Source organism: Panthera onca, chromosome A3, assembly GCF_046562875.1.
Source record: "Panthera onca isolate mPanOnc1 chromosome A3, mPanOnc1 haplotype 2, whole genome shotgun sequence".
NCBI classification, from domain to species: Eukaryota; Metazoa; Chordata; class Mammalia; order Carnivora; family Felidae; genus Panthera; species Panthera onca.
The window spans coordinates 16,098,385-16,124,622 of NC_138341.1; the positions used below are offsets into that span (position 1 = coordinate 16,098,385).

At 38.1% G+C, this 26,238-nt stretch overlaps 1 protein-coding gene across 5 annotated transcripts in view; it reads right to left on the minus strand.

Annotated features, from left to right (window-relative positions):
• The window catches only part of LDAH (lipid droplet associated hydrolase), a 110,583-nt gene that overhangs the window by 14,701 nt on the left and 69,644 nt on the right, over positions 1–26,238 (minus strand). For 4 of the 5 annotated variants that reach the window (XM_078444936.1, XM_078444938.2, XM_078444935.2 and 1 more), the window contains 2 exons: positions 19,652–19,886; positions 4,751–4,833 (listed from right to left, as the gene is read on the minus strand). In XM_078444936.1, the coding sequence (XP_078301062.1) occupies positions 4,751–4,833; positions 19,652–19,886 (318 nt within the window). Of the gene's footprint in view, positions 1–1,531; positions 3,488–4,750; positions 4,834–19,651; positions 19,887–26,238 lie in introns of those variants that run through there. The other variant, XM_078444939.2, reaches the window with a different exon arrangement.

Below are 26,238 nucleotides of genomic sequence, written 5' to 3' on the forward strand. Positions count from 1 at the left end.
TTTTCCATATGTTCCCCCAAAATAATCCCTCTCATTTGTTAATCTAGCCACATTCCTAGGGCTGACTGATGTGAACTGGTAGCTCTCAACTGGCTGGCTGTTCACAGATGGCACATGCTCTGATGGGTCAATGGCTGTGTCATATGGTTGTCAAACATTGTGAATATCATTCCTTACTTAAACCCTACAATGGCTCCCTAGCATCTCAAAATAATCTAGTCTTTTTAGTGTAACATCTCATGGCTTCTTGTTCTCAGGCCAGTGCGCAAGCCACAACACCGTGCTGCCTAACCTATATTCTAGTGTCTCCAAGGAAGGGCTTCTTCACTGGGGTCTAAGGGTCCATATGGGTTTGTATAGAAGTGACAGTGGGGGAGGGGTAACGTACACTTGCTTGGGAAAAAGATGACATCTTTATTTTTGCTAACCTCTAACTATAATTTAGTATTTCCTTCAATTATGTATGCAGGCAATAAATGATAATAGTATGAGTAACACCTATATTTTGTCACCTATAAAATTATGGAAATTCTCAAATCGCAGTAAACTTGTTGAGGATAACTAAAAAATTATTTATGCTCATTGCTATAAATTTACCCTGGGTGGCTCAGTCAGTTAAGCATCTGACTCTTGATTTCGGCTCAAGTCATGACCTCACAGTCTGTGAGACTGGGCTGTGCATCGGGCTCCTTGCTGTTGATGTCAGGGCACAGACTACTTAGGATTCTCTCTCTTCCTTTCTCTCTGCCCCTCCCTCACTCACGCACATGCTCTCTCTCAAAATAAACATTTTCAGTATTAATTCTGACTGCTATTATATGTCACTATTTAATGTGCTAATAAAGGTGTATATACTATATATCACAAATTTGTTTTTAAGTTATTTTGATAAATATACTTCAATATAATTGCTTTTTTGTAGTAATTTCATGTATTTATTTTATGCACTTAGACAAATTATTTTGCGTAGGGGTCCACACATGAGAGAGCCAAAGAGATGCATGGCACAGGGAAGGCTTAGACTCTACCCTAGTGGCTTCCCCATCCATCCATCCAGTACGCATTTGTTGATTACTCAGCAGGTATCGTACATTGTGCTGAGTCTTAGAGATATCAAGATGAGAAAAACATAGTTCCTGACCTGCAGGTGGAGGAAAGGGCAAACCGACCATTTGAATGCTCTGGGATAAATGTAATATTGTAACTTTACACAGGGAGCCAGGTGAACTGGGAGAGGGACACCTAACCAAAACCAGGGGCTGGGAAAGCCTCCTGGAGATAACAATGGAGGCAGGTTTTAAAGGATGGATAAGATCCAGAGGTGCCTGGGTGGCTCAGTCAGTTAAGTGTCTGACTCTTGATTTTGGCGCAGGTCATGATCTCCCGTTTCATGGGACCGAGTCTCATGTCAGGCTCTACACTGACAGCATGGAACCTCCTCGGGATTCTCTCTCTCCCTCTTTCTTGCCTCTCTCTCTCAAAATAAATCAATAAACTTTATTTTTTAATATATACATTTTAAAGTTTATTTATTTTGAGAGAGAACAGCAGCTTGAGCAGAAGAGGGGGAGAAACAGAATCCCAAGCAGGCTCTGTGTTGTCAGTGTGAAGCTGGACGTGAGACTCGAACTCATGAATCCTCACGGATCATGAGATCCTGACCTGAGCCAAAATCAAGAATCAGATGCTCTACTGACTGAGCCACCCAGGTGCCCCTAAATAAATGAACTTTAAAGGGCAGATAGGATTCAGTCAGGTGAAGAAAGAACACAACCTATGATGCCAAAGGACACAGTATAGTCTTTTGGCAATAACTATGAGTCTGGTATATTTGCTTCAGGAAAGGGACATAATTTTATGTAGTATTAAAGCACTGCTAATAAACATAACTGTCTGATACTGTATATAAAGTCTCTAGACCTGGGAGGGAGGTTGGGAGGGAAGGAAGGCAGGCAGGCAGGCAGGCAGGCAATCAGCCTCGTGGATTTTTCATAGTTAAAAAGGTCCAGTTTCCTAAAGAAGATAAAAAGTTCTCTTCATGTGGACAATGGAAATCCAGTGGTAGAAAATCTGAATTTAGAACCAAAGCCTGGTGATGATAGTTTTCTAGAAGATGAGAAAGAATCCAAAAGCCATCCACATGATGTAGCAGAGAGACTATTTTTAGACTAACTTTCTTGTGGCTTCCTGACTGGATGGCACAAAGATGCGTTTTTTAGAACTGTCTTAAATTAGTGGAATATTTGAGACACACTATAAGATCTTTGTAACAAAATATATGGCTCAAAAAGTCTTCACACTGGAAGGTAGCCCTGGAAGGGCTGGAAGGGAAGCTCTTCCCTGGAAGGGAAGCCCTGGATAGGTATGAAGTTTTTGAACATATATGTTTGGGCTGAAATGGGACTGGGTATCCTTGACTAGAGTATCTAAAAAGGGATATGTCTAGTCTTGGAAATCGGTTTTCAAGCTAAACTACTTATCAGGGTTGTTTGGAAGGCAAGAGGCATTGCCCACCATCTTCCTAAAAGTATGTACCCTTTCAAGTTTCCTTATTTTCTCAAGCAAGACTGAAACATATGTTGATTCAACTTTTACCAATATTAAATTACAGCATGTTTCCTCTTTTTTCATTACAGAAAAAAAGTTGCAATAAACTTCCTGTCTCTCTGTACCTCGTTTCACTTAGGAATTGCAACTATATTATTCTAGTGGAGAGATCAAACTTAGCCGGTACAAATGATAATCAATGAACTGCAAGGTAGTTTTGTATCATTAAACTAAACAATGCTTTACTTTGCAAAATTCCACAAGTACATTTAATGCTATCTTAAAAACAAAACAAAACAGTTTTCTGTAGTTGGAAAAGTTTATTTTTGTGACTGTGTTAATATTAACCTTGAAATGCCTGCCATCTACCATTATACTCCCGTATTTCTCTCCTGAAAGTTTCAGGAAACTTACAGTGCTCCCACAGTTACCGTAAGCAGACTTCGATCTGGGAATGATTACACTTGCATATGGATTTAACTTAGGACAGGAATAAGTTAGCACCTTCTTTTGACCTCTTTCTGAGAACAACATACAAACAGAATCCCGAAATGATGAGTATTTTACAGCAGCTGGCTTACACAGGTGGTAAGATGGGCTTCGACACATGACGGGTCTAGTCATTCAGCAAGTGTGAATTTTGGAAGTGAGCTTCTGCCAGTCTTATTATTAACTGGGAATTGAGTTGTTTTTATGAACTTCTAGCCTTGAGAACTTAAATGCTTTTTTGAAACAAATTCACTTATAATCTAGCTGAAAAATAAAATACTGTTTTTCTTGAATTTTTACATCCTTCAATGACTGGAAACAGCTGAAAGGCCTGGAGAGAGTGTCCTTCTGAGGCCCCAACCTCCTCCATTCAGCTAGTGAGGGTTTCCTTCTGGCTTCAAAATTTCAGTCTCTAGCCAAATGCTATTTTAGAAAAAGATGACCACTGTGGCTGTTAAGATAAACACAGATTTTCAAAAGTCTTCTCTCTGAGTGAAGCTACTATAGATCAATACTCTGAGAATACTTTTTGAAAGAACATATGTACATTTCATGCTTTAAGATAAGTGTATTGGGAGGTTCTAGAAATACAAATTAACACTGTGGCAAGTTTAAGTCAAAGTCTCAAAGCTTATAAAGACATTCTAAACCTGGGGTGGGGTATCTAAAATTTTACTTGTAGACTGTAGGCTCCCGGGCCCTGTATGCTGGCCACTCAGTAAGGGCGCTGCATTATACCCAGCAGATGCCACAGTTCAGCACTGACTATAAAGCTCTGGGTTAGCACAGCCCAACAGAAACATAAAGGCACAATGTAATTTAAAATTTTTTAGTAACTATACTAAAAAGCATAAAGGAATGGATGAAATTACTTTTAATAATCTATTTTATTTATTAATTCAGTGGTCTAAAATATTATCATTTCAACATGTACCCCTTTTGGGTACTAAGTTTCTGAAATCCAATGTGTATGTTACCCTCATTGCACATCTCCTTTCAGACCAGCCACAAGAAACCACATGTGGCTGGCAGCTATCCTATTTAGACAGTGCAGCTCTATCCTATTCAGGATGAACAGACAGACAAGTGATGCCATGGGAGTACCAGGGCCACCTAAATTCTAGGGTACTGAGACATATTCTAAACCATGGCACCCTCACAGTTTCAGGGTCTGGTGCTTCCAAATGTGTTCGTGTAAGACTCTAGCTAATTTGCAGCAGTAACTCCCAAGTACTAAATATTTCAATCTTGGCCTTTCTGCATCTGCTTGTATAGAAATCTGGTCTTGGTGTAAAAGCTGGACACTCCTACTCTAATGCACTGGGGAGTAAAGAAAGACAAGCTGAGTCAACAGGTCATAGTGATGTCAGTTCTTGTCCAGTGTTTTACTCACATGTTAATATAACTCATTTATTCTATAAATATTATTGAGAGTCTTCTCAGAATAAGGCCCTAGAGAGAAGCATTGATTATGAAAAAAAAACCCTAACAAAAACAGGTGGTAAACTATATTTAAGTATATATTTAAGTATGTAGTCAGCTTTACTTCCTTCCTATGCAACTTTTAGAACTGCCATATTTTAACTAGAAGTAGAACTCTGTATGAAATCTACAAACCCTTGAGGTCTTACAGACTCTAACCAGTTCTAGCCCTTCATGCTCAGTAAACTTTGCTGCCCATCTACTTACTGCTTTGCAGCATTAAAGTGATTACCTTAGATAAATGTGCCCTTATGGTTTCGTTGTCTCTCTCCACCACTTTCATCATTTCTTGGCCTCCAAGGTAGACAACATTAGCTATATTAAAAAAAAAAAAAAGAGTCAAACACTTGGAATATGCAGAACAAACACACATGTCAAATGCACTGTATTTAATTCCTGTTCCCCCTTTTCCTTTCAGCAAGCACTACCTGATGTGAGATATCACTAGGCCAAGAGAGGCGTGTGAGTCAGGCAGTGTGCATGGCCTCCGGAAGCAAGAGCATGTCCCACAAAAGAACCTGCTCTTCTCACCTGCCTTTCAATAGCAACACACAGCAGTACGATGGCCTAATGTCAGACACCTCAGTAGATGGCGTGTAGTGCACCTGATCAGTGTGTTTTTATGATTTAAGGATTAGAAGCACAGATTTTCACAGATAAATCATGTATACCAGGGAAACTGCATGCAGTTACTAATGTGAAACTATCCTGACCTTTTTTTTTTTTTTTTTTATATTAAAGATACAACTAAAAGGGTTTAAAGTCAAGGGGCGCCTGGGTGGCTCAGTTGGTAAAGCGTCTGACTTCGGCTCAGGTCATGATCTTACGGTTCGTGGGTTTGAGCCCCACATCAGGCTGTGTTCTGATAGCTTGGAGCCTGAAGCCTGCTTCGGATTCTGTGTCTCCCTCTCCTCTCTCTCTGCCCCTCCCCTGCTCACACTCTGTCTTTCAAAAATAAATAAATGTAAAAAAAAAAAAGGGTTTAAAGTCAATTTAAAGGCTAAACGTTTTTTTTTTTTAATTTTTTTTTCAACGTTTTTTATTTATTTTTGGGACAGAGAGAGACAGAGCATGAACGGGGGAGGGGCAGAGAGAGAGGGGGACACAGAATCAGAAACAGGCTCCAGGCTCCGAGCCATCAGCCCAGAGCCTGACGCGGGGCTCGAACTCACAGACCGCGAGATCGTGACCTGGCTGAAGTCGGACGCTTAACCGACTGCGCCACCCAGGCGCCCCTAAAGGCTAAATGTTTTTAATGAGGGTTAGTCCCATTGTACTGACTGCATAATGAGCAAAACTGACCCTCTCCCTTTCAAGATGTCACACACCCGAGAAAGAAGAAAACAAGAGACAACATGAATTTATGCGGCTTTCTTGTACTACTATGAAAACTTTCATTCAATGCCGTGTTCCTTTTCATTTGATTGGTATTATTGTGACTTGGCTTTTTTTTTTGTCATCACTGCCTGGTATATGTGTCCTTTTCTTTATTTTCAATCTTTTCTCATTTTGTTTTAAGTATGTCTCTTTAAATCATAGGCTTCTTTAAAAACATAATTTGAAAGTATCTCTTAAATAAAGGACTTAACATAGTCACATCTATTGATCTAAAAGATATTTGGTCTGACTCCTGTCATCCTGTTTTGTATATGCTTCACTTTCTTGTGATTTCTAACTCTTCTTTCCACACCCTTTCGTGTGAACGATGAGTTTTCTTTTCCTATTTATCTATTTAAAATTTATTTATTCATTTTAGTAATCTCCACACCCAGTGTGGGGCTTGAACTCACAACCTCAAGATCAAGAGTTGCATGCTCTTCTGAATGAGCCACCAGGCGCCCCTTTACTATCTTTTAAAAAGTTCTTTTCACTAATAGTCTGAATGCATAAATTCTGTTTTTATTCACTGAATGGTTAGCTGTACCTAAAATTTTGTAAAACGTATTTTTTTCCTACTGCGGTCTAGAATTAATCAGTGTCTATAATCTTTCCTTCCAATAAGGTGACTCTTAGCATCCCTGAACCTTCCTCATGCCTTCCTTCTACCCTGTCTCCTCTTAGGAGCTGTGGGTAATAAACTCTTATTCCAAAGGCAGTTGTTCTCCATGTCTGTCATTTTGCCACAGCTGATTAAAACAAATTCTGGGCACATTTTCAAACAAGGCAGAGGTGGTATGGGGAGGTCAGTGTGGTGGTTTTGTAGGGCAGAGTAGTGGAGGGGGGGAGAGCTACTGAAGGAGGGGCTCCAGAGTCTGCAGAGGGTTCCTCTTCAGCTCCAGCTATGTACTGATTGGCACTATCATGTGAGACACCACCAGAAGCTGGGGAAAGAACCACTTGAAAGGATTTAGATGGAACAGTGTCCAAACTGGAAGGAGTTACTGTTCCTACCAGCCTAGCAGAAAAGTCTTGTAATTAATGGTGTATCGGGGCACCTGGGTGGCTCAGTCGGTTCCGTGCCCGACTTTGGCTCAGGTCATGATCTCACCGTTTGTGAGGCCGTGTTGGGCTCTGTGCTGACAGCTCAGAGTTTGGAGCCTGCTTCAGATTCTGTGTCCCCTCTGCCTCTGCCCCTCCCCTGCTTATGCTCTCTCTCTCTCTCTCAAAAATAAAAATAAAATAAACATTAAAAAAAGGTGTATCAACTAAAGAACTTGGAAAGGTTTTTTGCCTTGGTAGAGGGGTAAAATTAGCCCTAAACTAAATGCTGTTCTGTAAGCAACTAATAAAGCCTAAAAGCAAGAACAGAAAGGATCAAACTATTTCCAAGTAACATAACTGTCCCATAGCAAAGCTTAAGAACATCTACATAAATACAAAAATACCCAGCATCCAACAAAGTAAAATTAACAATGTAAAGCATCCCATAAAAAGTTATCAAGTATGCAAGGCAGGAAAATACAACCCAAGATAAGGAAAAAATTAATAAAAACTGACCCAAAAGTGACAAAGATAATAAAATTGGTAAACATTCAAGAAATGGTGCTGGGAAAACTGGATATACACAATGCAAAAGAATGAGTTGGACCATTATCTCATACCATACACAAAAATTAATTAAAAATGGATCACAGTCCTAAATTTAACAACTAAATGTATAAAACTCTTACAAGGAAACATAGGAATAAATCTTTATGATCTCAGATTAGGTAATGAGTTCTAAGATATGACACTAAAAGCACAAGTGAGAAAAGGGAAAATAAACTGGTTTTCATAAAAATTAACACTGTGCTTTAAAGGACACTGTCAAGAAAAGTGAAAAGATAACCCATAGAATGAAAGAAAACTGTACATCTAATAAGGATCTAGTATCCAGAATATATAAAGAACTCTTACAATTTAACAGTAAAAAGACAAAAACTTGATTAAAAATGGGCAAAGGATTTAAACAGGCATTACTCTAAAGAAGATGTACAAATGGCCAATAAGCATGTAAAAAGATGCTCAACATCATTAGCCATCAATGAAATGCAATCAAAACTATGTGATACCACATCACACCTACCAGGATGCTACAAGAAAAAAGACAAACGAAAGTCAGTGTGGACAGGGATGCAGAGAAACTGAAACCCTCATACATTGTGGGTAGCACTGTAAATTGGTACAGGCACCGTGGAAACAGTTGGACAGTTTCTCAGAATGTTAAATATGGAGTTACTGCATCTATCTAGCCATTCCAATTGTAGGTGTAAATAAACCCAAGAGACCTGAAAACAGAGGTCCACACAAAACTTTGTGGGAATATGTATAGCAGCATTGTTCGTGATAGCCCAAAAGTAGAAACAATGTGCATGGCCATCAAATGAGAAATGGAAAAGAAACATATGATACTGCCATACAATGGAATATTACTGAGCAATAATGAAGTACTAATACATGCTACAACATGAATGAACCGTGGACACATCATGCTAAATGAAAGAAGCAAGTCACAAAAGGCTATTATTATATTGTATATAATATACAATATATATTGTATACAATTATATTATTATACTGTATATTGTATACAATATATATTGTATATAATATTGTATATAATGTTGTATTGTATTATATTGTATATTGTATATATATTATTATATTGTATAGTTCCTTTTATAATTAAATGTCCGTTATATATTGAGAAATACATTGAGAAATACATTGAGAAAATAGATTAGTGGTTGTCAGGGACTGGGGTAAGGGGGAAATGGTGAGTGATGGGCATGGGGATTCTTCTGAGGTGATGAAAATATTCTAAAGTCACATAGTTGTCATGGTTGCACTACTCTGAGAATATACTAAAAAAACAACAACAACACTGAATTGTGCACTTAAAAGGAGTGAGTTTTATGGCATTTTAATTACATCAAAATTAACCTATTTTAAAAAAATTGGTATTTGCAGATATTGAAAGTTCTATAACCTATACCATATATTTGAGAAGTGAGAAATATTGAACGTGTTAAATAGAATTATGGAAGATATAAGAAAGACCATATCAAACTTCTAGAGATGAAAAATACACTAGATGGGATAATAGCAGAGCAGACATCATTTAAAAAAAATTAGTGAATTGAAGACAGCAATAGAAACTATCCAAAGGGAAACACACAGAGAAAGAAAGTGGGGGAGAGGGGGACAGGGGCAAGAACAGAACATCAGTGAACCACAAGTGAACTTCAGAGTGGCATAATACACCATGTGACTGGAGTCTTTGAAGGAGGGAAGCACAGAAAAAAATATCTGAAAAAATATTAAAATATTAAAACCATAAACCTACAAATCCAAGAAGCTCAAAGAATCCCAAAGCACAAGAACCATGAAGAAAACTATATTAAAGTACCTAAGGAATTGCTTCAAACTAGTATAAAGAGAAAATCTTAAAAGTAGAGAAAAATGATACACAGTTGATCCTTCATCAACATGGGTTTGAATTGTGTGGGTCCACTTAAACATGGATTCTTTTTGATAAATACAGGACCGTACTGTAAATATATTTTCTCTTCCTTATGATTTTTTTTCTCTTACTTTATTGTAAGAATAGAGTATATAATACATATAATACACAAAATATGTGTTAACTGTTTATGTTATCTGTAAGGCTTCTGCTCAACAGGCTATTAATAGTTAAGTGTCTGGGGAGTCAAAAGTTATACACAGATTTTTGACTGCATGGGGGGTTGGCGCCCCTATTCCCCACATTGTTTAAGGGTCAACCATCTTACTTACGGAGGAACCAAAACTTAAAATGACAGCAGATTTCTTCTTGAAATGATGTAACTAGGAGACAGTGGAGGAATACTTTTAAAGTAATGAAAGAAAAAAAAAGCCTGCCAATCTAGAATTTTATAGTTAATGAAAATAGCTTTCAGACACACAAAAACTGAAAGAATTAACTACCAGTGGAAGTAAAAGAAATGTTACGAGAAATACTTGAAGCAAAAAGATGATATCTGATGGAGATTGTATCTGCACAAGAACATCAGATGGGGCGCCTGGGTGGCTCAGTTGGTTAAGCGTCTGACTCTTGATTTTGGCTCAGATCATGATCTCAGGGTTCATGAGTTCAAGCCCCATGTCAGGCTCTGTGCTGGAGACGCAGAGCCTGCTTGGGATTCTCTCTCTCCTTAAAAAAAAAGAGAAATAGTTATTATGTGGGTAAATTTAAAATACAATTTTTATTTATACCTCTTTGTAAGACAACTGACTGTTTAAAGAGAAAATAGTAATACCATATCAAAGAAGTAAAATATATGACAACAATATCACAAATGCTAGGAGGGAGAAAAGGCTTACTGTTGTTAAGTTTCTTACGGTATACTTCAATGGTAAGTCATTTGAAGACTGTAAAAGTTAAAAATGTTGATTGTAAATCCTAAAGCAACCACTGAAACAGCAAAACAAAGAATGACTAATAAGCCAATGCAGGCGATAAAATGAAAGCATAAAATATCCAATTAACTCATAGGAAGGTAGAAAAAAGCAAAATTGGAACAAAGAACATAGGAGACAAATAGAAAATATATATCAAGATTACAGATTTAAGCCCAGCTCTATTCACAACTACATTAAATACAAATTGTCTCAACATTCAAATCAAAAGGCAAAGTAGGTAAGAAACCAAGATTCAACTGTTTGCTGCCTGTAAGAAATGGATCTTAATATAAAGACATAAATAAACTAAAAGTTAAAAAACAGAAATAAATCATGCTAACATTAGTCAAAAGAAAAGTAGAATGACTATATTAATATCAGACAAAATGGATTTCAGAGCCAATAATACTACCAGAGGTAAAGAGGGTGATTCTGTAGTGATAAAGTGTCAATTCATCAGGAATAAATAAAAGTCCTAAATGTTTATGCACCTGGTATGTTTGAACTTCAAGTACATGAAGTAAAAACTAACAGAAATTCAAAAAGGAACTGACAAATCCACAAATATAGTCAGAGATTTCAATACTCATCTTCTAATAATTAATTTTTTAAAGTTTATTTATTTTGAGAGAGAGAGCGAGAGAGCGAGAGCATGAGCAGAGAGGGGCAGAGAGAGAGGGAGAGGGAGAGAATCCCAAATAGGCTCCACACTGTCAGTGCGGAGGCTGATGGGGGGCTCTAACTTACAAACTGTGAGACCATGACTTGAGCTGAAACTGAGAGTCGGATGCTTAACTTATTGGGCCACCCAGGCACCCTGATATCTTCTAATAACTGACAGAACAGTTAGAGAGGAAAATCAGTAAAGATACAGAAAAGGACACCATCAATCAACCTGACCAAAGTGACATCTATAGAAGAGTCTACCCAATGAGAACAGAATATACATTCTTTTTAAGTATCCATAGAGCATTTCCCTAGTTAAGTCATATCCTGGTCCATAAAACATGTATCAGTCCGTTAAAACAAAATCATACAAAATACACTCTCTGGCCATAATGGAACCAAATTAGAAATCAATAACAGAAAGATATCTGGAAAATCTCCAAATATCTAGAAATGAAGTAACACATTTCTAAATAACCCCTGGGTCAAAGAAGAAATCTAAAGGGAACTAAAAGAGCATTGTGAAGTGAATAAAAAGAAAAACACAACATATCAAAATTTGTGCGACATGACCACAGCAGTATTTAGAGAGAAGTTTATAAAGCACCAAAAACCCAGTTTATAAATGGAAAAAGATCTCAAATAAATGACCTCTGTTCCACTGTAAGAAACCAGAAAAAGAAAATTAACTTCAAAGCAGGCAGGATAAATAAGAATGTTCATAGCAGAAATTAATTAAATAGAAGCCAGAAAAACAGTTGGGAAAATAAATGACACCAAGAATAAGTTCAGTAAAACTGATGAACCTTGAGCCAGACTGATCAGGAAAAAACAACATGTGGGAAGACATAAGACATAAAACATTACTAAATATCAGGAAAGAAAAGTGACATCCTATAGATTTTACAGATGCCAAAAAAGATAATCAAGGTAATTTTATGGACAACTTTATGCTAAGAAATTCAACAACCTAGGTAAAAACGTACAAAATCTACAACAAAGACAAAAGTTTTAAGCTTACTTGAAAATAGATAACCTGAAAAGTCTTATATCATGGAAATTAAATTTGTAATTTAAAGCCTTTTCACAAAGAAAACCCCAGGGCACGAGGACTTCATTAGTCCATTCTACCAAATATTTAAGGAAGAAATAATGTTGATTCTACACAAACTCTTCCATATATCCTACACATATGTGGATACTGGATTTCTGACAGAGGTAGTATTGAAGAGCAGCAGAAAATAGGTGGTCTGTGGCAGGCAGAATTCTAAATTGAAACAAATAATCCTTGCCCTCCCGGAATCCACTCCCTTTTGAGTGTGGGTGGAACCTGTAAATCTGATGACATATTACCCCCATGACTGGGTTACGTTATAGAGCAGAGATGACTTTAAGGGTGATTATCCTGGTGGGCCCAACCTAATCACATAAGTCCTTCAAAATCTGAGTTTTCCTCTGGCTGGTGGGAGAAGAGGAAGTTAGAGATTCAAAGTGCTAAAAGGATTAGAGGTACCATTGCTGGTTTGAAGATGGAGCATGTAGACAGGAATGGAAAGTGACCTCTAGGAGCTGAGAGGGACCCCCGGCTCACAGTAAGCAAGAGAATGGGGACCTCAGTCATAAAGCCACACAAACCAGACTTTTCCAACAACCTGAATGAGCTCTGAAGTGGATTTCTGGATGTGCAGGGCCATTAGGGAGGTTTCTGAGATCCAGGCAATGGTGACTCTTGAGATGAGTGGGAGTTATATGGGAGTTTGCTTTGGGATAATTCACGGGAGGTAAAAACATTTATGTTTTAATCACTTTTCTGTAGTGTCATTCCTCAATTAGAAACAACTTAAAAATCTGAATAACTTGGTAAGGAATTTTATATTTCTAAAAGTAAAGTTTTTATCAGGGAATGTATCTCACCCTACCTTTTTTTCCATTTTTCCTCCTGATAATTTCTCATCTAAGTATACTTTTTTTATTTTTTAAGAAAGTAACATACCAGCTTCCTTTCCTGTAATTGCTCCAAGGAAGCCATTTTTTTTTTCATTCCTCAGAAATGCTCATAACACAACACAGTGGTCAGAAATAATAATACCAAATGGACATGTAATTTCCTAAGGGGAAAACACATTTCTCTTGGCAATGACTGTCAACAGCATTCCTGGAAACCCAGCAGAATTCAGAGTTTCAAGCACCACAGTGAAGGAAATATCCAGAAGTAGGAGTAATGGAAACAAAAACATGAAGGAAAGAGAATGATTTTGGAGAGTGTGAGTTGTTTATTTTTTTTTCCATTACAAATCTAAATACAGGTGTAAAAAAACTCGCCAAGGAGCCCGATACTCTATTTTATTTGCTACCATATCTTCTGAACCTGCTTAGTGTTCAAGTGTCACTACAGGCCTTCACGTTGCAGGAGAGTGGCTAATGGAACAAAAGGAGTGGGGGCCGGCGCTGGAGGGACCAGTGGGACTTGCATCTCACAGGCCAGACTAAGCGTCACTAAGCGCTTCCAACTACATGTAATATACGACAGAACACTGCCTTCTGCTGACCTCAGTTACCTGTACTGATGTGATTTTTCATCTTTCTGGAAAAATCCCAAATCATCTTCATGTCTGAATTCATTTGTCTTCTCTTCCCTTCCTTACTTAGGTAGAACTGATTTCTCCTTTATTGGTACTACTCATGTCCTGTGGTTATTCTCATGACAGCCCTAATGGTGATGTATTAAAATTCTTCCATGCTGGAAGTTAACTTAAAGGCAGGAGCTATATTTCATTTATTACTCTTGCCAGTGCTTATCTGAGTATTTGGTTCATGGCAGGTGTCAGCGAGGGTTGTTAAATGAAATGGGAAGGGACTGAGCTGGTGTTGGTTTTTTTTGGGGGGATGGGGGGTGGTGAGAGGAAAAACCTGCTGCTTTCCTTGAAGCGGTGCAAGAGCTGATGTCTGGCCACAATGGAGGCCAGAAGTGGAGGCAGAAGCACACTGACACCGGTGAGCCCGGCGGGGAGGTAGTGGTATAAGACTGGGACAAATCACTCCAGGCGCGGGGACAGTCTAAGAGCTTCTGCTGAGACTGGCCGAAAATTAGGCCTCATAAAGCACTGGTCTCAGCAGTGGGGGACAATGCAGAGGTAAGTAAACCCACAATTAATGACACAACAGGAAGTTTGGGGGAGATGCATACATAGTTGTCTGAAGTAGAGCTTGGGCACTGGAAGCCAAGTTGTCCTGCTGTTGTGGTGGCAGGTGGCCCAGGGCCACTAGTAGGGCTCCACAGAATGCTTCAGTTCGTTTGGTGTTGCCATTATACTGATGATTATAACTATCCATTTAGTCTGCAAACAGATCATCTTATTTCTGTGACACTAAGTTCACCAAAGTGAAAACCACAACTGAAGGTATTTTTTTAGAAAAAATAATACAGCTTTTTAGAGTGGCAGATTATATATATATGTTTCTTTAGAAAAACATAGTAAAACCTTCATTGAATGATTTAATTCTAAACCAGAGATGATATTCTAGTGTTGTATCCAATCAACTTTTGTCCTAAATCTTAATACTGACTACACACACACACACACACACACACACACACACACACACAACTTCTCCTTCATGCTGCATTTTAGGCTAAACTTCCGTTAATTAGTAAAGCTATAGTTGCCTTCTATAAATAGATTTTTCTAAGCTACACACATAAATGAGAGGAGAGGTAACAAAGGAGTCTGATTTTGTCTTATTCAAAAAATTATTCTGATTGGATTAAAAATATTTTGAGAAGAAATTTGATTCCGTAATAAAGCTTATGTTTCAGTTCATTGAAAAGTTCATTTCATATCATTGTACATGTTTTAAAAAGCTATTTCCATATAGATCAAGTAAAGGAAAGATAATGAAAGTTTTTGTTTGTTTGTTTTTTGTTTTGATTTTTACAAGAATGTATGCAACAAAATAACATAACCTACCAGGAATGACCTTTGTCTCTGCACTGTTTTTCTAGTTAGGTAACTGAGAGGAATTAAAACATCCATTTGGCCTAATGAAAAGACCCCAGAATATTTTTTAAAGTTAATTATCTTGACCTGTGATACTGCTAAGCTAAAATATATTTGCTTTCAGCTTTGATCAGGAAATCCAATTTAGCTGTCTCAGTGAAAAGCCTATGTCTAATGAAATAGAAGAACATCTATTGTAAAGAAAATATGTAGTAGCAAACATTCCAGAATTAAAGTAAAAAACCTCATATATTTTCTTTGAAAACAACACTTAAAACAATTTAATTATGTAAATTCATCTGATGGACACTGTGGTAAAGTTTATAAAGTATGGTAATTGAATTAGGGCTACTCTTTGAATGATGGATAGGAAGTGGTTTTACTCACTCAGTTTGGTGAAGGAGGCTAATACACAGAATCTCAGCCTACAGGAAGGGCCGTCTTTGCCAAAAGGGCAACAGCATTTGAAATACTTGAATATTTTGGTTCCTTGAATTTTTCAGACCTTACTACAACAAAAAAATATGTGTATAAACTAAAGGATACAGAAAATCAGTTTCTATCTAGATAGGGCAGGATTTATTATCCACTACTTGGACTAGCAAACTTCCTCCGTTTGTTTCTGTAAGATTTCTACTAAAGCACAGACATTACATAATGTGCAAATACTGCAAGCCCTCCTAAAAGTCAAGCTGGCATGTTCAAGGTCACTCTTTGGATGACAGGAAAGCCAGAGAAACAGGTCTACAGAGGATGTCACAGATTGCACAGACTCTGAGAATGATCTTGGAGCTGGTCTTCCTTTGTCTTGATAAACCCTCTCTTTGGGTAACCTAAAAATCATGCTGCTGATTCAAGTGGCTGGTCTGAATACTGATTACATTTACCATTCATGGGATATAAGCTTGGAAGAAGTCCACTAATCACCTGCAAAAGCCAGGGTCTTATTAGTATGGGTATTTCTCAGCTGGGACCTTCTTCCTTTTGTAGTAAGCAAGGTAATAGGAATTGCCTAAAGGATTGCCAGGGCAAGCCCAGGCAAAACAGCTTCTATGGTACTTGTTGCAAGAGGAGGCAAGGGTGATATGAGACCCAAAGGGGATAGGTAGGAAGAGACTGGCTAGCATGATTAAAATGCTTGGTTAAGGATTAGCCTAGGATCACTACTATGAGACTTAACTAAAACCCAAGTAGACAATGAACCAAGAACCCAAAGAAGAAAGATGAGTAATTTTTACCTGTTTTCCCTTTACCCAAAGTTACACAGATTGAGTGAGTAATGGGGAAAAAAAGAGACCGCCAAAGTACTGTTTACATGGACATCAGAAGGCCTGATCTAGAACAAAGAGAACAGAACATCAGAGAAGGAAGGATGTCTGAAATAGGAGAGCTATGTTCCAAAAGTATGTTTGCACGTTAGTTATTTGGAACAGAGATGAAGGAAGGCAGCTGAGGGCTCAGTCTGCTTTAGAGTCTAATTTGCACATAGTGTAACTCTACAGGGGTTGTTGTGTGAAAAAGGAATCCCAGGGCTCCCCAGGCAGCAATGTGGCTAGAAGGTTCTGGTTGCCTTGAGTCTGGGAGGATAGTGTGTCACGTCCAAACTATCTTGTTCCTGAATGCCTGCACTTGGGGCCACTGAAAGATGCAGCAGGAGGTCAATCACTATAGCTGAAAGGAAGATTCCTTTCTCTGAAGTGCAGCTTATACAGCCTACTTCTCTAAAAGGGTGCTTATAACTCTGGTAGAGAAAAATTGGAAAACATCTTTAATTATCTTTTGGTTAAAAACATTAAATACTTGACTATATATCATATGTGTTACATAGTTACTAAATGTATATAGAAAAACAAATAAAACTTTTGTATACTCCATGTCCTGGTTTGAGTTTAGAACATATTTCTATTTTTTTTTTTTTAATGTTTATTCATTTTTGAGAAAGAGAGAGAGACAGAGAGACAGAACACAAGCAGGGTAGTGGCAGAGAGAGACACAGAATCTGAAGTAGGCTCCAGGCTCTGAGCTGTTAGCACAGAGCCCAATGTGGGGCTCAAACTCACGAACCATGAGATCATGACCTGAGCCCAAGTGGGACGCTTAACTGACTGAGCCACCCCTGGAACATATTTCTAAAGAGGTATAAGAAAAGGCACCCCTGGAACATATTTCTAAACAGGTATAAGAAAAGCACAGGTAGCTGTCTACCTAATGCCTATCAGAAACTCATGTTTTGGGTGAAGTGTTCTATAAATGTCTATTAAGTCCTGCTGGGTGAACACTGTGGTTGAATTCTTCTACATCCTTGCTAATTTTCTGTTTTGTTCTATCAACTGTTGAGAGAGGTGTGCTTAAGTATCCAACAATAATCGTGTATTTGTCCATTATTTCTTTCAATTCTATTGGTTTTTGCTTCATATATTTTGTAGCTGTCTTGTTTGGTGTACACATGTTTAGGATTGCTGCCTTCTGTCTTCTTGGTAGACTAAACCTTTTATTATTATTGTGCAATGTCCCTCTCTGTCCCTGGTAATTTTTTTTTTGTTCTGAAGTCTACTTTATCTGATATTAATACAGTCATTCCTTATTCCTCTTGATTATTGTTTACATGATGTATCTTTGCCCATTCTTTTACTTTCAATCTATGTATATATGATTATACTTGAACTGGGTTGTCTGAAGATAGCATATACTTAGGTAATGCTTTTTAATCCATGTTGTCAATCTTTGTCTTTTAATTGGTGTATTTTTTCCATTTCCATTTAATGTAATTATTGGTATGTTAGAGCTTGTATGCCATTTTATTATTTGTTTTCTATTTGTCAAGGTTTTTTGTTTGCTGTGTTCCCTAATATGCAGGGGTTTTAGCACTTAGTAGGAAAAGCAGGGAAAAGTACACCTATACCATCCTCCTGGAAGCAGAATTCCTTGGAGAAAAATGGAGTCCCTAACTGGAAAATGCTTTTTATAGTTCCCTCTATAGGGTAAAAAGAAAAATACCAAAGGGGGAAAAACTGTAAAGAAAAATAAAATGATTTATTGAAGTAAATGTGGAGTAATTTTATACATGTTTGCCAGAATTTCACGTAACTTCCATTTTGGTTTCAAATAATTTCCAAAGTACTGTTCCTTTAGAGATCATCTAGTCTCACCTTTGTTTTGAACAATGACTGAGGGCCAGACAGGGGAAGGGACTAAACTGAAGTCACAGAGTAAGTCTGGACCAAAATGAGTAAGCAAAACCAAAGCAAAACCAAAATGAGAATTGAGCATTTCTGACTTGCAGTCAATACTATTTTCACTTAGGCCATCTCTTTCTCTTCTATAATATGAGGGAAGGATAAAGGGCTGGACCTTATCCTTCTTTAAGGGACTTCTCCAACTTCAATCTTTGGTGATTTTTATAACTGTCCTTATCCTTGCTTCCTTTCTTCCTATCTCATCTTCTTCCATTGCTATGCTAAGGCTGTAATAAAGAATGGACATTGGGGAAAGTATGGAGCAGACAAAAATCCATAAAAATACAGAAAATATACTGAACTTGTACTTGTAATGATTGCTTCTTGCTACATATTTGGAAAAATAACCTTGTATAATCAATCTGTAGCTGTACAACAGGGCTGTGACTTGTTCCTGGATTCATTATGTACATGACTGTGTGGTGCTCTTAACACAGGTGAACACGGTAAACTTTCTTCAGGAGTCTTGCCATTATGATTAACTGGGGCAGAAAGACAATAGTAGCAACTATGGTAAAAGGAAGCTTAGCACAGTGGTAGACAGTCAAAGTTTAAACACTACCCACTAGTTGTGTGACTGTGCCAATCATGTAACTTCTCTGTACCTCAGTATCTTCATCTGTAAAATAGGGACAGTAAAATACCCAAACCTGATTAGTTTTGAGAACTACAAATAAAAGCTTAGAACGGTGCCATTAGCTGCTGCTGCTGCAACTGTTGTTATATCATTCGTTGGAGGCTTATTATAAATAAAATCTTATATAGACACATTGCATATATTATATTTAATTCTGCAATAACCTCTTGAGGTATAGATTAAAAAGGATTATATTATTATGAAAATAATTTATAAGCATTCTATGAATTAGTATTAACCTACAAAGGTAGATTACATTTAAAAACAAAGGTTGAAGGCAAAAGATAAAGTAGCAAATGTTCCCTGGCACATTCAGAAAATATACTCAGCACAATACCCAGTGTTGTATTACCATGACTATTATTTATTACTTTTATCATTTAAACTCCTCCAAAAACATTTAAAGAGGAAAAATAAAAGCATAGCCTGTTCCCTCTATGGGAATATTTGGCCTGGTTTCCTTGGCTGGTTTCTGTTAATTTCTCACACTGGACTAACAGGGCACACGCTAGACTCCTGCAAATATTCCTTCCCACCATCTGGCAGCAAGAGGGGAGAATCAGAAGGGTAAGGTTTACAATTAAAGGTTGATGAAATTAAAATTAAAGCTTCTATTTCTATTTTTATTTTATGTCTGGTTTTAAGCTTTGGGGCTCGATATTCATGGACTGTCTGAGGTTGTTCTCTTACTACTTTCTGATACAAGAATAAACATAAACCTTTTAAAATGTGCTTACCAAGGCAGAATGGTTCCAATATATTCAGGACCGAAAATTCGTACTGCACGTTCATCATTTGAAGGCCAATTCTTGTTATCAGGGACCTGATTTTCTCAGGCCATGGTTTAAGTAAAAGGTAGCCAAAAACATAGAGAGCATATCGAAGCCAGCACAGAAGTGGAGTGGCGATCCTGCCGTTTGGTGACTCAGATAGTCGCTCGATTGTTGGAAAAAGCAGAAAGGAGCGAATTATCTACAATAAAAAACATACTTTGATGAGAAGTTTCTTAAGGGATAACCCACTGTTTTACTGTTTCTTTTGTATAGTACTGACAAATGACTGGGTTTCAGAATATGACTGAAGATCTGTTCTAAATGAGAAGAATCACCATATGCTGTCTTCTCAGTGCACAAACAATCTGGGGAGCATAGAAGGATGTCCCTTGAGTTATTGGGGTTAATTTTCAGGGTGAGGAGCAAATCAGATTCCTAGATAACTTCCTGATTGTGACAGCAATTCACAATCCCTTTGAAGGATTGCCGAAATTAGGAATTCATATACCATTTGTTATACCACCTCGACTGACTAATGATAACAGAAGAAAGTAGAGCTACATTATGAACTCTGTTTCTTTTATTTTTAAAATTTTTTAATGTTTTTTTATTTTTGACAGAGAGAGAGAGAGAGAGAGAGAGAATGTGCGAATGGGGGAGAAGCAGAGAGAGAGGGAGACACAGAATCTGAAGCAGGCTCCAGGCTCCGAGGTGTCAGCACAGAGCCCGATGTGGGGCTTGGACTCACAAACCATGAGATCGTGACCTGAGCTGGAGTCGGATGCTTAACCGACTGAGACACCCAGGTGCCCCTAAAGAACTCTGTTTCTAAGGGCACCTGGGTGGCTCAGTGGGTTAAGCATCTGACTTTGGCTCAAGTTGTGAATTCATGGTTCATGAGTTTGAGCCCTGCATTAGCCTCTGAGCTAAAAGTGTGGAGCATGCTTGGGATTCTCTCTCTCTCTCTCTCTCTCTCTCTCTCTCTCTCTCTCTCTCCCTCTTTCTGCCCCTCTCCTGCTCACTCTCTCAAAATAAATAAATAAATACACTTTATTTTTTTAAAAAAATATTTATTTATTTTTGAGAGCAAGAGCATGAGCAGGGGAGGGGCAGAGAGAGAGAGGGAGACATAGGATCTGAAGCAGGGTTCAGGCTCCACGTCTGTCAGCACAGAGTCCAACATGGTGCCCGAACCCACAAACAGTGAGATCATGACCTGAGCTGAAGTTAGGACACTCAGTCAACTGAGCCACCCAGCCACCCCAAAATAAATAAACTTAAAAAAAAAAATTATGTGTCTAGTCAGCATTTCTTTTACTGATTATATTTGGGGATAGTTCACTTTTTGAAACACTCCTCTATTCCTTACTGTTACCAATAAAAGATAATCTTTAACAGGACCAAATACATTTCTAACAAATGATTTAACCTTAATAAAGTGCAGGCTAGAAACAAGCAAAGCTAGAAATCTCTACATACACAGGAGAATGTTTAAGGACAAAAATATAATTCAACTGAATTCATCAGGATGTCAAGAAATACATTTTAATAATACTCCACAAGAAAGGAGCATTGCTAAAACATTTTACATTTACCATTACGTACTACCAATATTTTAAAAATTAATGAAAATAATTTCTATGGGGGATCAGAAAAGGCAAATAGTTAAGCACAGTCCCTATTAACAATACGGTAATATAAATGAAATAGATCACCAGTATTAACAGAGTGTAGAACAGGAAACGAGAATGGACACAATGGTTTTACTTTTTTTAAAAAAAAGTTTCAGCTAAATATAAGATACATACAGAAAAGCATATAAAATATGAATATGCAATTTAATAAATAATGTATAAAATGAACAGCTATGTGGCTCCAGAAGCAAAACACTGACAGCATGACATCTTCTAATCCCAACTCCTACCTCTCCTCACATCTTAGGTTACTTCTATCCTGACTTCCTTACTTTGCTTTATATCAATACTTATCATTCCTTAATACTATAATCACTTCCTTATTTTGCTTTACATTAATACTTATTGTCCTGTTATAGACTGAAGTGTCTCTCCCAAATTCATAAGTTGAAGCCCTAACTCCCACTGTGATTATATGTAGAGATAGGTAATTAAGGTTAAATGAGGTCACAGGGTGCGGCTCTGATAGATAGGATTAGTATCCTTATAAGGAGACTGACCAGAGAGCTCATTCTCTCTTCCCAGGCACACTCAAAGAAGAGGTCTGCTGAACACACAAGGAGAAGGTGGCTATCTACTAGCCAGGACGTCTCACCAGAAACTGTCCGTGCTGGCAGGCTGATCTTGGATTTCCAGCCAGCAGAACTGTGAGAAAATAAATGTCAGTTGTTTAAGCCACCTGGTCTACAGTATTTTCTTATGGCAGTTTGAGCAGACTAATACATATTTCTTAACACTATAGTTTAATTTTGTGTGTTAATGAACTTTACATAAATACAATCATGTAGTATGTTTTTGTGTTTTACTTCTCTCAACACTGTTTGTAAGATTCATTCATGTTGATATATGCAGCAATAGCTTATTAGCTTTGCTATATAGTTTTCCACTGCATAAACATATTGCTATTTATTTTATCTGATAGATATCTGGGTTGTTTTCAGTGCAGAGGTATTACAAACATGCTGCTAGGAACATTTTTATATGTGTCTTTTGATGCATGTATGTATGTATTTCTGTTGATGACAAAGTACAACTTCTATGTCATATGGTATGCATAAGTTCAGCTTTATTTTTTTTTTTTTTTTTTTTATAAGTTCAGCTTTAGTAGATGATTCCAAATGATTTTCATGCCAACAGACATGAGAGTTCATATTGTTACAAATCCACACTACATTTGGTACTGGCAAACTTTGTAATTTCAACTACCCTGACATATTTTCACTATGACCTTTTTTTCTCTGATGACCAGTAAGGTTGAACAGCTTTTATGTGTTTACTGGACATTGTCTATATCTCCTGAAGTGCTTATTCAAGTCTCTTGCACGCTTTTCTATTAGGCTGCCTGCCATTTTCTCTTCTTGATTTGTAGGTGTTTTTGCGTGTGTTTTGTTTTTGTTTTTTAATTCTACATTCTAGTCCTTTGTCACGTTGCAGTCCTTGGCTTGCCTGTTCATCTCTTATTTTTTTCTCAATGGACCTAATTTCTTAAGTTTGATGCAGTTGAATTTAAGTCTTTTATACTTACTGTGTTTGGTGCTTAGTTCTTTTTTAAAAAATTTAAAAAAAAATTGTATTTGAGAGAGGCAGTGAGTGAGCAGGGGAGAGGGAGAGGGAGAAAGAGAGAATCTCAAGCAGGCTCTGCACTCAGCACAGAGCCTAATGTGGGGCTCCATCCCACAACCCTGGGATCATGACGTGAGCCGAAATCAGAGTTGGATGCTCAGCCGAATGAGCTACTCAGGTGCCTCTCTTTATGCCTAGTTCAAAAAATTCTTGTCCAACCTCATATCATGCAGATACTACTTTTTTCATTCAAAATGCTTTTTTTAGAAATTAGGTAATGCTACCTCTGAGCTGTTCTACAATGTATGTTTAAGCCTCTGGTTGTGTTCAACTACAGCTGTGGGTGTGTTCCTTTGATTTCAGGTATCAGTAACTCGCCATTTCCCTTTTGTATTTACATTCCTCCTTCTGGATGAACTGAATGCACTTTTCCTGGTAGGGGCTGACAGTAAAGGTGGGTTTTTGTGGACTCTTTTTCATTCTCTACCATTGACAGTCCTTTTCCATAGCAACATTGGGTGACATTAACCGAATGTTCAAGTTGATCTTTAATTTGAACTAATATATGGTCTATTAGTGTCTCTCTTACTAATAGAGAATAGGGATTTTTTTAAAAAAGGTTTATTTATTTTAAAAGAGAGAGGGACAGAGAGAGAGAAAGAGAGGAAGAGAGAGCTCCAGAGGGAGAGAGAGAGAATCCCAAGCAGGTTCCAGGCTGTAAGCGCAGAGCCCAACACGGGGCTGGATGTAACAAACTGTGAGAGCATGACCTGAGCTGAAATCAAGAGTCAGGCGCTTAACTGACTGAGCCAGCCAGGTGCCCCAAGAACAGGGACTTGAAGGTGCAACCATGGAGGACTCTTTTCTTTCTAATCATCGTTCTTGTTTTTCCTTGGTCATATCTGTCAGCTGAGTGCTCAGCCATTTCCTATAGACTTTTCCTTTTCTCTCAACAGTAGCTGAGATATTTCTTTTTTGCTCATAATAATTTACCTCTACTATGTCTTCTCCTCTGTCACATAAATAAGAATGTACTATTCCTTGTGGCCTTGAATAAAAGACATTCTTTGGGAGCAGGGAGCCACAGTCTTTTCAGATGATTTTTTAAATGCTGCATTGGCAACAATACATGCAAATGCTCAACATGCATTTGGAATGAATGCAGGGTCTCAGCTAGAATTTGGGAATTTCTGCCACCTTAGCATCTTCTTAAGTACAAAGCAGAAAAGAAGCTAAATGGATTGTGTGTATTTAATAAAGGCACTCATGGGGACTTGTGATGTAGATGATCTGGGCTCCAAAACGTCAGAGATGATCCAGAATCCTCCAGTCAGAGCCAGCTGCCTGTACTGCAATGGGTTTATACAAAGATTATATACAAAGATTCACATAAAGGTTATGGGATCTCTGTGAAGTCTGACTAACCGAGAAAAGTCAGCTAAAAGAATCCTCCCTGGATGCCATTTTCAGTGTGAACTCCAACTCCGTGTATTCAAACACAGACAGGAATGAGATCAGCTCTAGAATCCCAGGACTTTTCTGACACTTGGTCTTCTTCCTCCCCCTGCCACTTAGCCCTCCTCCCACTGGGCTACAGCCTTCCTGATTCAGCAGTAACCACCATGGGGTGAAGACCAGGGTAAGCAGGGTGTGAAAGCGCCAGCATGAGGCCTCTTCTGTTGCAGGAGGCACCTGTAAAGAATCCAATAGCTTTCCAACATCTCCAAGCCCTTGAACAGACCTCCCTGTTCTTGTATTCGGTGAACAGTTGTATGTCGCTACTTCACCTTTGCCTTTCTGCCCAAAGACATCCTTCAGGACCGTGGCCAGAGGCTCAAAGTCAAGTGTGACTGCTGTCTCTCTTAGAGATATGGAATATACCCTCAGACTGGCAAAATTAAAGAAGTCTAACAACACCAAGTATTAAAGATGTGGATCAACAAGAACACTTACACAGCATGGCATTAACTATTAGACTTTCCTCCTCTGTTTCTCAAAGTACATGTTCTTTAGGGGGTGTCTAGAACTGACACAGAAAGTACATTGTTAGTATTTTGTTGAACACTAGAAGTTTAAATCGGGGATCTGACACTTCGCTTGGGTAGCAAGCAGCATGCTTTAAGAGTCCAAGAGTAGAAATGATGAGCTCTCTCAGCGACTGGAGTGGTGTTACAATTAGCCATCGATTTTACACATGCAAACTCAGAAGTCTTTTCCCTCTCTTTTGGGTAGTTCTAACATCATGAGTCCTTTTATTCCTGTTAAGTGCTACCAATGTTCTATTGGACTTAACCAGACTCGAGAAATTCTAACAGAGTGGATTTATGCAAAGCAATCTTTGGTGCTGGGAGAGGCAGGTTTCTCACTGCCCTGCTGAGGCCTCCCAGCTGAAGGATCATGAAGGAGCTACTTGCCCCAACCACAGGAAGTCTTCTCCCTCGAGGCTGCAAGCAGGTGTGTCAGCAGCTGCGGTGGCCACAAAGGGAAAGATGAAGGAACTGACTTCTTGGCTTCAGCTGGCCTCTCGATGGCCAGTCTCACCAGGAGCTATAGGAACACGCCATGCTGAGAAAGCCAGGCTGGCTACAGTCCTCAGTCACGGCAGGCTCCCCAGCAGCCAGCATTCTTTAATAGCTTCTCCAAAAACTCTGTGGTCTAGTCATCCACATTTAGGTTCATAATCTACCTGAAACTGATTGTCATGTGTGCTGTGAAATATGGGTCTAATTTAATTTCTTTCCATATGGAAACTCGATTTTCCCAGCATTATTAACTGAAAAGGCTGCCCCTTCCCTGCTTTTCTGCAGCGACACTCCTGTTGTGAATCCTGTGTAGATGTGAATGGGTCCTTTTCAGGGCTCTCTGACCTGGCCTACTAATCTAACTCTGGGCCAATAGCACAATGTCTTATCTACTAAAACCTTCACAATATCTTGATATTTGGTAGAAGAAGTTAAACCCCACCTTGTTGTTCTTCAAAAATGCCTTGGGTATTTTTGGCTCTCTGCAGTTCCATACACATTTTGGAGCTGCCTATTCAGGTTCCACGAACATCTCATTGAGATTCTGATTGTATTCAATTTATAAATTGAGGAGAAGTAATATCTTTACAATACTGAGCTTTCCAACCCATGAACATGGGATAGTTCTCCTTTTATGTGTCTCTGAAAATGTTTTAGACATTTTACATATAGTCATCTTGCACAACTTTGTCAGAGTATTAGGTACTTATATTTTTATGCTATTGTAAATAGGATATTTAAAAAAATTAATTTTCTAAGTGGTTGTTGCTTA